Raw genomic sequence first — 13819 nt, 5'->3', positions numbered from 1 at the left:
ATGGAACTGGAATGCTTCTCAAATCAAATGGGAAATTCCTTAATTTTACGTAATAATTTACTTGTAATTTTTTTTACCCCAATCACTTCCAAATAATACTTGAATGAGATTAGTTAAATGTAAGCCCAGTCCTATTCCCAAAATAGTACATGTGTTTCCAGGATAAGCAGATTCTACTGAAAATTTATCCTCCCTCATTCTCTCAAAGACTTTCTCAAGGTCACAAACAGAAGGAAGAAGATGTTTTGGGGAATTAAAGGAATGGAAAGAAACTATCTACCTGTCAGATTCAGGAACATTTTAGAGACAGTATGAAAAAGAAAAATGAGCCAGCTCTTTTCCTAGCTTTTCCATTCTCTGCAGATGAAATCGCAATATCATTTCTTTTCATAGAAAAATTAATAGAAAAGGTGACTGCACCTATGAAGGTGAAAATGGTAACCTATTGTGTTTAGTATTCCCTCATATGTAGGGGTAAGAATTGCTAAACATGGAAAAGTTAATTTTTCCTGAAGTATACAGTCTGTGACAAAAATGAAGTATAGCTCCTGTCCTAACCTTTCTTGTAATGGCCAGTAAGTTATCACAGTTTTAAAGCTATTATACCCTATGGTGTAAAGAAATTTCAAAATTAGGTCCTGTTTTGTTGCTGTGATAAATTCATGCATTCTTTTAGCACTAGGCATCCAAGGGAGAGATTCCCAGAGTGCTTTCTGCACTGCTGAGAGCTTACCAAGCAACAGTAAGTAAAAATAAATCTTCACAGCCCCAAAGAGCTTTGAATTTCCATGATGCCATTTACACTAAGCAATAGAACAGCAGGCCCTGAGTCAGAAATTCTAACAGAATAAGAATTATGTTAATTTTTCCCTATTAGCTATTAAGCACCTTGTAAATTTTTGTATTTGGACGATATATATATATATACACACATATATATATACACACACACATATACATACACACTATCCAAATTATATATTACATAATATATAATATTATATTTTATATATATAATCTTCTAAGGCTATACAATATATGCAGATGCATATAGAACTCATAAGAAAAAAAGTGAATTATAATAAGCTTTACCTTCCATTCTTGTTTTCAGACACATGAGAATTTACTTCAATTAAATTTTCCAGGTTCTGGTCTCTAAGGAAAAAAATATATATATATGATTAATTACAACATAATGATAGGAAATAAGAAAATGCTAAAACATTTAAAAATCAGTACATAATCTTAGACACAGTCATTTGTGGTCTATCAGGCTATGGGAGATTGAATATCTGACATTGAGCTATTTGATCCACACAACTCATGGATCAAACATGGAAGTATGGATTACATTGTGAAAGAGAAATAAAGAACTAACTTTTTGGAAGGTTTGGGAAATCCGATCTGAAAAGAAATCACTAATTTTTATTCACATTCAGCTCATTTTTCTTTTTTTATTGATGTATAATAGATGTACAAAGTTTCAGGGTACGTGTGATTTAATACATTCATATAATTTGTAAAGATCAAATTAGTGTACTTGGGCTATCTATCACCTTAAATATGTATCTTTTCTTTACGCTAGACTTATTCAATGTCTTCTCATCTAGTTATTTGGAAATGTACAATCAATAATTGTAAACTATAGTCACCCTACTGATCTAATACCAGGTCTTATTTCTTTTATCAAACTGTATATTTGTACCCATTAATCGACTTCTTTTCAGCTAACATTTAATGAGTACTATCTTTGTGTCATGAAGTACTGTGTTTTCACAAGGATTATCTCATTCAGATCTCACAAAAGTCCTGCAGAACAGCATCTGGAGCTCAGACAGGCAAAGTAAATTTTCCAAGGCCAATTAATTAATTTTCGGAAGAGTCAAGATTTGAGATGATGCCATCTGCCCACCTGAAATCAATTCTTAGATGTTTACCCAGAGACCTTATTTAGGCTTTGGGGATCACAGAAACAAGGGAAATCAACACAAAATTTGAATAAATAATTCATTATGTGGGGGAAGAAATGGAGTAATTTGATTCTTATATCTTGGGCTGCATTAATGATTTGACACCCTTTCATGAGATACAAGATCCTCTGGTATGTTGTTTATATACTAGGTATAACATTGATAGTTCTTTTTTTTTTCTTTTGTCATGAGTTAGGAAACGTCTTTGTTAATAGGGTAGGAGCACTGTTTAGAAGTCAAAACAATGAGACCCAGTTTTTTCCTTACTTCTGTGACCAAGTTAGTCAACCATTCTAAACTTCATTTTGCTTATTAGTCTGTTTCCACACTGCTATAGAGAACTGCCTGAGACTAGGTAATTTATGAAGAAAAGAGGCTTAATTGACTTACAGTTCCATATGGCTGGGGAGGCTCCAGGAAACTTACAATCATGGCAGAAGGTGAAGGAGAAACAAGTACATTCTTCATAAGACTTCATAAGGCTGCCAGGGGGAACCACCAAACACTTTTAAACCATCAGATCTCATGGAAACTCACTGGCTCTCATGAGAACAGCATGGAGGAAACTGTCCCCATGATCCAATCACCTCCCACAAGGTCCCTCTCTTGACATGTGGAGATGTGGAGATTATAATTTGAGATAATATTTGGGTGGGGACACAGAGCCAAACCATATCATTTTGTAAAGAAGGACACTAATGTCAAAACTCATACAACTGTGGTGAGAATGAGTAAGTTAATGTAAATAAAATTCATGGCACAATGATATGGTTTGTGTCCCCACCCAAATGTCACCTTGAATTGTAATAATCCCTATGTGTCAAGGGTGGAGCCAGGTGTAGATAATTGAATCATGGGAGTGGTTGTCCCCTCACTATTCCTGTGGTAGTGAACAAGTCCTAAGAGATCTGATGGTTTTATAAATGGGAATTCTCCTAAACAAGCTCTCTTGCCTGCCACCACATAAGACATACTTTTGCTCCTCCTTCACCTTCCGCCATGATTGTGAGACTCCCCAGCCACGTAAAACTGTGAGTCCATTAAACCTCTTTTTATTTATAAATTACCCAGTCTTGGATATGTCTTTATTGGCAGCATGAGAACAGACTAATACACACAATGACTACAGTTGTGGGTGAATTGAATAAGCATAAAAAAATAGTAGTGCTGTGATCCTGCAGTTGACACTATTGATTCCACATTTTGAGAGGCCACTTTCACATTTTTATTTCTGTCCTAAATTGTCACATCTTTGGAATTAACTGCTTTTTAAAAATCTCCCCTCTCGTGGTCCTAAATAGTGGGTTCAAATAAGGTTATTATACATGGAATCAGTATACAGACTCTCACTCACAAATATTGATAAAGATGCAAAATATGATAAAATGTTCTCATGTTTATGTGGGGTGAGATTTAATACTCTTTTTACATAACATCCAAGCCAACAATAATTGGTAAAATATGCAAATTTGGCAGCATTCCCTAGCCATACTTAAGCCTCACATTTAAAACACTAACTGCATACTTTTGAAACTGTAGAAATTAGGGTAAATTACTTTTTAAATGAGTTACAGTGGGACTATGCCAATTAATGCAGGTAAAAAGTACTAGGTTTCAGAAGTAGCTCGGAAGTATCAAATTATTGGCTCTGCAGTCCAAATGATGTAAAATTCAAAACTGAATTCTTCTACATAACTGCAAGAACTGAGTACGATAATCTCCCAGCATAAATCCTGCAAATTTAGAAATAGTGACTAGAGTCTTTGGATTTGCCTAATCCTTGAAGGTCTCCACTAATTACTAGAGCCATCTTCTTGGCATAAGGGGTCACTAAACTATCTTAACAACCTTGGCCATTAAGAGATCTTCCCCTTAATGTTTTAAGTAATACTTTACTAAATATTTGGGGATAGTGGAATAAAATTAAAGGGAATATCATGGTATTCCATGATCCAATTTCTTAGGAATGTCAAACTGGGATGGTGAGCAGTGGTAAATAGTGGAAGATCATCAGGAGGTGTAACTCTTGGGCAATTAGAACTTTGTTTCTCAAAGTGATTCCCCTTCCAGTGCTAATGCTAGAGGAACTGAGTGCTAGTTTTATAGGGAAACTGGTGGCTTTCATTACAACTTGAGAGCAGGGTCACATTACTATGGCCTAACATGGCCTTGCACATAGTAGCTGCTCCATAAATATTTGTGGAATTAATTTAAATTATCTTTTCTTTTTTGGGGAAACCTCTTACAACCTTATCCAGCTCTGAGAAAAGATATTAAAGGAACCCCAGGGGGAAAGTATTAGCCTAGACCATTAACCTTTAAGATTGTCTGGTCTGTCTATATCTAGGGACATAGTGTCCACCATATCCATGTGGAAAAAAGACCAGTAAAGCCAGTTATGGACATTTCACCTCCATCTCTGTCCATCACCCAGGACCTGCCTTACTTCACCCCTGAATGCATATATTATATTTCTTTCCTTTTTGCACAGCTCTCACTCCTGGCTTTGTTTAATTACCTTTGGAGCTTGTTCTGGGTTGAATTATGTACTCCCCCAAATTCATATGTTGAAGTCCTAACCCCCAACAGCTCAGAATGTGAACTTATTTAGAGATAAGCATCCTCAGAGGTAATCAAGTTACAAACAGTGTCTCTGTAGGAGGAAATTTGGACTCAGACACACACAGAGGGAAGACAAAGTGAGGACATAAAGTGAAGACAGTTTTCTGGCTGGGCGTGGTGGTTCACGTCTGTAATCCCAGCACTCTGGGAGGCTGAGGTGGGTGGATCACGAGGCCAGGAGTTCCAGACTAGCCTGACCAACATGGTGAAACCCCGTCTCTACTAAAAATACAAAAATTAGCTGAGCATGGTGGCAGGTGCCTGTAATCCCAGCTACTCAGGAGGCTGAGGCAGGAGAATTGTGTGAACTGGGGGAGGAGGAGGCTGCAGTCAGTCGAGATCCCACCATTGCACTCCAGCCTGGGCAAGAGGGTGAGACTCCATCTCAAAAAAAAAAAAAAAAAAAAAAGTGAAGACAAGTTTTCCACAAGCCAAGGAGAGAGGCCTGGCACAGATACTTCTCTTTTGGCCTCAGAAGGAACCAACTCCGTGGAAGGAACCAACCCTGCTGACAGCTTGATCTTGGACTTCTGCCCTCCAGAACTGTGAAACAACAAATATTTGTCTTTAAGCCACCCAGTCTGTGGTAGTTTGTTATGCAGCCCTAACAAATAAATACAGGTCTGCTTCTACCCTCACAACGTGATTACATATATTTTCTCAGCCTTATGGTGGACATCTTTAACTCCTCCTGGCTTTCAACTCCTGGCTGCTATAGATACTGCATCATCCTGGCTGCTGTAGATACTGCCCACCTGTCGCTCAACCTCTTTGTACCTTAGTTTTCATGAGGGGGAGAAAGAATGGGTTTGGATCTGAGAAAGGAGAAGAAGCCAGAATCTTAAAAATCCAACAACTACAGATAGATAACTCAAAATTGCAACCTATGCGTGCCTTCAAAGAAACACATTTCCAAAGTGGTACAGTTGCAAATCACCAGATACACTATATTATTATTTGTTTCATAACATTTTTCTTATTTTGTTAAACAGTACCACATATCAGGTTTGGTAGAGTAATATTTATTTATTTATTTATTTAAGGCTAGTCAAGTGAAGCAGTGGAAGTGGAAAAGGAACAAAGAAATCTATAACTGGTGTGAGTAGTTAGTAGTAAACACCACCGCACTCAGAGCAGCCAAGATTTTAATCTGAATAATCTACACTAATATTTAATGTAAAATAGAAAGTTCTAGAAGAAGAAAAGTACAAAATGTGTATTTACTTTGGCTATTCACTCTGATTGATGCCATCAGCTACATTTGAAGATCCAGTAAAAGAAGCACAGACTGCTCATAAGCTTTCCAAGTTAAAGGAGATAAAAATAAATTTTTGTTCTTTAATTAAGACCACATCAATTGCAGAATGACTTTTACACTGTGGTGTAAGATGAAGAACTGTGAGTCAACTGTGAAAAATAGATTTTTATAGAAATGCAGCCAAATGCTGCAGGGTTAAGCAGAGGCTTGATTCCAAACCACTTTCATGGCGGTGGTGTAGAAAGCAGGCAGACCTTACAATTTTATACGTTTATGGGCAGGTGGAATTAATTCTAAGAAAATCACCAACTTTCTGTAGTTACAGAAAATTATTGAAGAGCAAATTGTTACTGACTATTGCAACTAATAATGTTTTTTGTTTGTTTTTTAGAGACTGGGGTCTAGCTCTGTCTCCCAGGCTCGAGTGTAACGGTGCTGTCATAGCTCACTGCAGTCTCGAACTCCTGGACTCAAGCAATCTTCCCGTCTTAGCTTCCCAAGTAACTGGGACTACCGGTGCATGCCATCGCACCCAGCTAAATTTTTTAATTTTTGTAGAGACAGGGACTCACCATGCTAACCAGGCTGGTCTCAAACTCCTGGCCTCAAGCCATCCTCTCACCTCAGCCTCCCAAAGTACCGGGATTACAGGTACCTGGCCTAATAATGTTTTTAAAATGTAGACTGCAGAATATTTGGGGAGAAATGTGAGTTATCTATGAGCTAAAGCCACAGGACAATTTTTGAGTATAAGAATTTATCCATGTTATAATAATGTCATTTATTTTCTACTACCACATCAAAAACTATAACACTGTCTTATAAAGCAGGTGAAGGAAAAAAATAGAGATTCTGGGGACCCAGGAATTATGTCTCTTACTATATAACTTTTCCTAGGAGAAGCTCTGCATATGAGAAACTTATTAGCTCACTCCTAACTGTTCTTCCTTTCTCATGTGGGTGTGGGAGGTATTTATTAATAGGCAGCAATATGTTTCTCACCATACAGTTCATTTAAGTTGGTTTTATAGAGTATCAAACACATTTACAAAATTAAGAGTCTTCATATAAAAAATTTACTACGGTATTCCTTTTACGCCAGGAACTAAATCTTAGGCATTAGGCGTTAGTTCAAAAGGAATATCTGTCTTTCTGAAAGGAATAGAGAATACAGTGAAAGAACTGGTATAATTCCTCAACTTATTAACATAGCAAAATGGGCCCAACTCTTTAGAGTTTTACATATTTTTATAATTCTTTTCAGTGAGGGAGTCTTAAAGATTTAGTATTAAAGAAATTAACAGGTCCATAGAGCAGTTAGGCAATTTGGGTATTTTAAAAATAAGATGCGACCAAGAATTTCAGTGGCTCCAATTCACTATAGTTTATTGAGATTATGTCATGAGCAAAAGATAGTCATTGGCTCAAGCAAGGTGACCAGTCATAAGAAATCTGATTCTTTTCATCTTGTTTCACTCATAGGGGCTCAGAATGTCACAGCTGGAAGGCTAGACTTTCTCTAAGTGGACTCTCATAAGGCATTGATGAGTTTGAGATTTATCCTTAATATTTGCTAAATACCTAACATGTACCAGGCATTGCATTATGCATTACGGGTAAATAAATAAACAAGGCAGACCCAGTAGTTACCCTTAAAGACCTTATAGTCAAAAAGGGATGATTAAATAATAACTCCCTCAAAGGGACCAATGTTATGGGCCAGAAAAGACAGCTCGAGAACATCTAGAAGAAGCATCTGATGCACACATGGTGGGTCAGGGGGGCTTCCCAGCGCCTGAGTGAGAGACACCTAAGCTGATACCTAAAGGATAAGTAGAAGTTAGCCAAGCAATAGCAATGAAGGAGGAGTGAGGAGTATGCAAGTTAGAGGGTGTGTGGGTGGGGTTTGCTTTTGGGTGGAGAACGATAATAGACGGGAGTGGGAAAGCCCATAGATGCCAGATCATGGTGGGCTTAGAGACCAGGTTAAGGAGGAGCATGGCCATTATGCAATGGCAATGGGGAGCCACAGATGGAGTTTAATCAGAATGACATGATCAGATTTGTGTCTTAGGAAAATCACTCTACAGGGTGGCGAATGGATTGAAGGGCAGAAGGGGAGATTGGCAGCAGAGGGGCAAGTTAGGAGGCTGAACAATAATCTGGACTACAGTACCAGTGGGTATGATGAACTGTCTTGGACCACTCCCTGAGATTATTAGGTGATGCATCCAAAGTGATTGATTGATTGATTATGGGGAATGAAACACCAGAAAGCGTCAAGGTTGTCCCCAAGTTTATGTTAACAGAAATATGAAAAATATGCAATAGATAGTTAGGAAGGAACTCTTCTCTTTTTGGAATACTAAAAACTTGGGGATGTCTTAACAAATAGGAAATCCTTAAGAAGATGGAAGTATAATGCCACAAACAGTTAAGAGTATTTTTTTTTCTACTTTAGATGAAAGATGCCTTTTCTAACTATAAAGGCCTTGGTGTCACTAGATGCTTTTCAATATTCATTCAGGAGCAGAAATGTAGCATTTTAATAATCAGTCTAACACAGTTTATAGGCTACCAATAACTGAATATCTCTCTTTGACACTGGTTGATGAAAATGTGAAACTGTTACTGCTATAAGTCATGCAAATTCTTACTGAATAAATGAAAATTTTGTGCACATCTGTATTTGCTCCTAGAAGAAGCTCAAGGATGCCTGCTTACATTCTGATCAATGGCTGTAGTTTGTTCAGCCCCTAACTGTGAATTAAATATACAGCTGCTGGAAATGTCAGCAAAGTCAGATGAAAGAACTCTGATTCACTGCTGTTATACTATTAAATAATCAGTGCTTGTGTCACACTGAATTGATATAACAGTGCCTTGTGACGGTTCTTCCGACTGGGAGGCACTTTAAAAATATTCTCCTTTATAGCTGCATTAAAATCAAGAGGGCAGAATGGAGAGATTACAGATATGGGTGGCTGAACCAATTGAATGAAGTCACTTTTTTCAAATAGATGGTTCAGTCTTTCCTGTTTGTCTGCTTTGTGATAATTCTTGAACATCCCAGCGGATTCTCATCAAATCTGGCATACTACTAAAGAATAATTAGACATAGGTTAGGTTAGATTTGTGAATCAAGCCGCCATCTTAAAACCACACGATAGCCAATATTTTTAAATTTTTTTATAGTAATCATATCTGTATACGGAAAATGTCCTCTTTCTACGGATATTTCATTAGGAGTTGCTGAAATACAAACTAACTTTCTACCAAATTGGCCTCTTCTAATAAAACAAAAGGCAAAAAACTCTTCTGAGAAAGTTACCATTGTCAACAAAGCACAATTGTCAGAGGGACTGAGGGAGGAAAGGGGTTGGGAAGGGGATGTGGGAGAGAAAGTGAGAGACTACATTTTTCACTGTCAGTTATTACATAACATGGTTATTAAACCTAACCACTTTCAACATGATTGGAAACTTCCTAAAACTGTTACTGATAAAAAGAAAAATCCACCCAACAAATGCCACTATAAAGAAAGGGCTCTACTTAACAAAGATATTTCCTTACGATTCTCAGCAGGAGGGTCCACTGTTATTTCAGCTTTTAGAAAATCCGCATGCAGCAAGTGTTTTCTTTCCTCACTGTCATTTTAACAATAATCCTCCGGAATAAATACATCTGATCATACTCCTTTAACTGTGTATGAGCAGAAGAGGAGCATAGCGAATATGAAGAAAGGAAAGAAGAAGAGAGTCTGAGCTGATTTAACCACAGATCCTTTATTTTTCCTCTAGGTAATGACATCAGAAGTCCCTAAGTTTAAGTCCAGGGTGTACTTTCTTTCTTGAAAAGGTTACTTAGTACCTTTGAACTATAGTTTCTTCTTCTACAAAATAGGGTGCATGAATAGATTTCTCATGGGATTGTTGTGAAGATTAAATGTACATGAATTGCCAGTCACATCCTGGGTGCTGAAGAAGTAACAAAACAGCAAGAACAAAATATGATACTCAGATAGAAAACAAGCTAGGAGATGTAAGAGTTAGGCCAATCATGGATTACACTTTCCTCTTTCTCCTAATGGGTTCAAAGTACTTTGTCATATGTTAATTTCTTTTTGTCCTTTCAGAATATTGGACTACTATTTCCAGCAATGTATTTATTATGACACAATTTCAGGTCAGCAGAGCAATTTGGACTTCTGATACAGTGCACTCTTTTGCATTATCTATTACTTTATTATCCATTAATAAAGCAGTTTATGTGAAAGGTATCACATAGCAAATTATAAGATATCTTAAGAGTGTAAAATGGAAGCTTATGGTTAAAATTGGTAATATTTTGTGGGCCCACACTAGCTGTGGATCTAGGATTTTGAAGATCATGAATATTCTTTCCAATGTTCTACAGACATGCATTCTAATGTTTTACAGACATCCACATAAACCATTAGTTTGGTTCAACTTGTTCAAAATATCTTTTTTCCTTATTTAATTGTATTCATTTATTTCATTTCAGTCCTAAAACTCTATTTTCTGTAGACAACAAACACTAAGTTGTTTTAGTGCAAATAAGAAGCCCAGAACTAATTTCAAAATAGTGCGATTGATTTCAGAAGAGTGCAGTATGTTTCCTTGTTGACAGGAGTCACATGGGATGGGTCATAAATGTAGCCTCATTTAACACACCAAAGAAAACTAAAAGTCTTCAAAAGAAAGGCAGGAAGGAAGAAAGGAGAAAAGAAGAAAAGAAAAAAAGGATAGGAAGGAGTGGTTCATGCCTGTAATCCCAGCAATTTAGGAGGCTGAGGCAGAAGGACTGCCTGAGCCCAGAAATTTGAGACCACCCTGGGCAACTAGTAAGACCCCATCTCTAAAAAAAATTTTTAAAAATTTGCTGGGCATGATGGTGCACACCTGTAGTCCCAGTTACTCAGGAGGCTGAGGCAGGAGGACCACCTGAACCCAGGATTTTGAGTCTGCAGTGAGCTATGATTGTGCTACTGTGCCCCAGCCTGGGTGATAGAATGAAAAGGAAGGAAGGAAGGAAAGAAAGAAAAAAGGGAGGAAGGGAGGAAAGGAGTAAGGGAAGAAGGGAGGGAGGCAGGGAGGCAAGGAGGGAGGGAGAAGTTCCTACCCTAGAAACTTGTAAACATGTCAAGATAGTCAAGGTCATTTACCGATTAGTGTTTCTAAGAGCTGAAGGTTTCACTTTAATAAGATTGTCCAAGTCTTGGCTGTTTAAAAGAGAGAGAGAAAAAAGTTCAGATTAGTAATAGATTTTGGGGTTGTGCTAGGTCAATAAAGCAACATTATAAATCCACTTCATCCAGGGCAACAGACAAATAAAAACATGAATTGACTGCTTCTATATATACCTCTGATTGTTTCTGATTACTGCAGGATTTACTTTGATGAGGTTAGCAAGATCTTGGTTTCTTTAAATCAAAAAATAAAATGAAAGCAGGTTAATTTTGAAGTTCTTTCGGTAATATCATTAAGGTTATAAATCTGCTTGAAGTAATAATAAAACTTAATATTCTTTCTGACCAAAGTACATTAAAACAACATAGTTTTATTACCTTTGGTTGTTTGTGAAAATTTCAGGATTCACTTTGATGAGTTTATCAAGATCTTCTTTTCTTTAAGTGGAAAAAATATTAAAGCAACTTGGGTTAGAGATAATCACAGGTTTAAGGTAATTGGAAATGGATAGAAAGGATAATAGTATGAGACATATTATTTTAGTATTGACTAACTATGAAATATGTTTTCTAACCAATTTAGGGGATGAAGAATTATGCTTTATCAGAAGAAAACTTACTCTAATTTGATACATTTTCTTGTCAGAGCCTATCTACAAGGGCATGCTGGTTAAGTCACCACAGCAAACATCTGATAACTGACAATTGTTCATTCTTGAATGTATTAACATTATGAAGATACCAGCTGATTTTAATATTCTTATTTTTAAAATCAGGTTCATCAACTAAGGACATCACTTTTTTAAAAGATAAACTCTAAATTGAGGATTATTCTTAATATAAAGCTTAGCAAAGACAGTTCCAGCAATCCATCAAAATTGTGACTTTTCTTCCCTCTTTGATGGCTGAAAAACTGAATTAAACTCAGTTGTTCATAGTAAAATGAGTTACATACTCTGAAAACTGTCCGCTCCCATTCGAAACTCTTCCTGTTTCTCTTCTCAGCCACAGAACAGTGTTTCCTCTTATATAGTTTGCTATAATTCACTGCCTCAGCATAACCCCTTGTTTTAAGGGTGGGAAAGTAGTGATTTTTCAAAGTGTTCTTCTGAACTGATTTTAATACTTATTCAGAGAAATACATGGCAGTTGCCATGGCAAGAGACTGCAGAACTGACAAAACCTGCTTCCAGTACCATCTGGGAAACAATCTAGATGTACCTCTCACCACAACAATGCTTTTTCCTTATATAAAAATAAAATACATTTTATTCCTCAAAAAAAAAAAAAAGGATGCAAGTTTAGGGACCAAAAGAGCGTCATTTAGAGATGAATCATCAGAAGGTCTGAGAAAAGGTCTGCATTTTCTTCCCCAGCCTTCAACCTTTCAATAGAATGTTCAGGGCTTCATTTAGTTTGATTTATTCTTCATGGTTCTCACCTCTCCATAGTCTATGGAAAGGCTCTAATTGAATTTTCACTGTTTTGAGCTTTCTTCTATGATAATATTTTCAATTGAACATAATAAATTGATATCTATAAATACGAACATAATAAATTGATATCTATAAATACTATTAAAAGAATGATTGATATATTAAAACTATCCACAACATAATCTCCTTATGTAAATTGATGGCAAAATCTGTCATAAAACTAAACTGTATCAGAAAGACAACAGTCTTTAAAATGAGGTTAATTTCACATATTATTATAAAATACAAAGAATAAAACTTTGTAGAGTGGACAGTATGCTCAAAAGCCACACTTTTAAAAAAATATAAAATTAATCACAATATTGGTTAGTGTAACTACAGATAATATTTATGTGTCAGCATAATTAAGAGTAAGTAACATAAAAAAATCCACTAGAACTTCCATTTTCACTGTCCTACTGAGCACAAAAATTTAATTTACCTAATAATCTAGAACAATGATATTCTAACCACTGTTACATAAAGCCCAATAAGAAATACATTTTACATCACAGCCTAATACTGTCTTTTACAGACAGACAGCCACACACACACACACACACACACACACAGACATAAATTTTCTGAAATAATATTCTTACTACCTAAGAACTCTCATATTTTCTATTCAGTTCATTCTATTAAGAAAAAATGCTGATTGCCATTTACTAAATCAATTACAAGACCCTTTAATGAGTTGCAACCCACATTTGAGAAACATTAGCTTAGAAAACATAAATATATGCTATATTCTACCACCACTCCTATAAAGGCAACACCATGTGTTAATAAAACAAAAATCTCAGGAACAGTCCTGAATTGCCTTGATTGATAGCATCATGCAATTTTTGAAAACAACAAATATGTAGATTTTTTTCAGGCCCTAGATCCTGCAAAACATGCATGTCTAAATTTTATCCAGGAAAATGTAACATTTTTTCTCTCAAGTTACTGTTTTTATTTATTTAGCTTTAAGAATGTAGTAAAGGATACATTAGGATATTTAGGTTATTATTACTTTCATGCAGTTTAAAAGCTGTAAAGTGTTTTGCAATCATTTGCACATTTGTGCCATTGTAATCTATGAAGTATTCTTTCAAGTAACACTGTAAGAACAGTAAGAAACACGTCCTGGCCATCCCACAGCAAGAGCAACACTCCTATCTTTACAGCCTCTGCTATTTTCCAAGGCGCCTAATTAATTTTTATATATTTTAAGATCAAAGTCTGTGTGCTGTGATGTAAAGACTAGGAGTTGGGCTGGGAGTTAGAAGATCTCACAGAT

The 13819-nt window shown here is 36.2% G+C and overlaps 1 protein-coding gene across 19 annotated transcripts in view; it reads right to left on the bottom strand.

Annotated features, from left to right (window-relative positions):
• The window catches only part of SCEL (sciellin), a 169363-nt gene that overhangs the window by 16119 nt on the left and 139425 nt on the right, over nucleotides 1-13819 (bottom strand). For all 19 annotated transcript variants that reach the window (XM_055359654.2, XM_055359648.2, XM_055359655.2 and 16 more), the window contains 4 exons: nucleotides 11438-11497; nucleotides 11234-11293; nucleotides 11036-11092; nucleotides 1093-1155 (listed from right to left, as the gene is read on the bottom strand). In XM_055359654.2, coding sequence (XP_055215629.2) covers nucleotides 1093-1155; nucleotides 11036-11092; nucleotides 11234-11293; nucleotides 11438-11497 — 240 coding nt within the window. The remainder of the gene's footprint in view (nucleotides 1-1092; nucleotides 1156-11035; nucleotides 11093-11233; nucleotides 11294-11437; nucleotides 11498-13819) is intronic.

This window comes from Gorilla gorilla, chromosome 14 (assembly GCF_029281585.2).
Source record: "Gorilla gorilla gorilla isolate KB3781 chromosome 14, NHGRI_mGorGor1-v2.1_pri, whole genome shotgun sequence".
Lineage (NCBI taxonomy): Eukaryota > Metazoa > Chordata > Mammalia > Primates > Hominidae > Gorilla > Gorilla gorilla.
The sequence above is the reverse complement of the archived record's forward strand: the minus strand, read 5'-3'. Positions and strand labels throughout refer to the sequence as shown.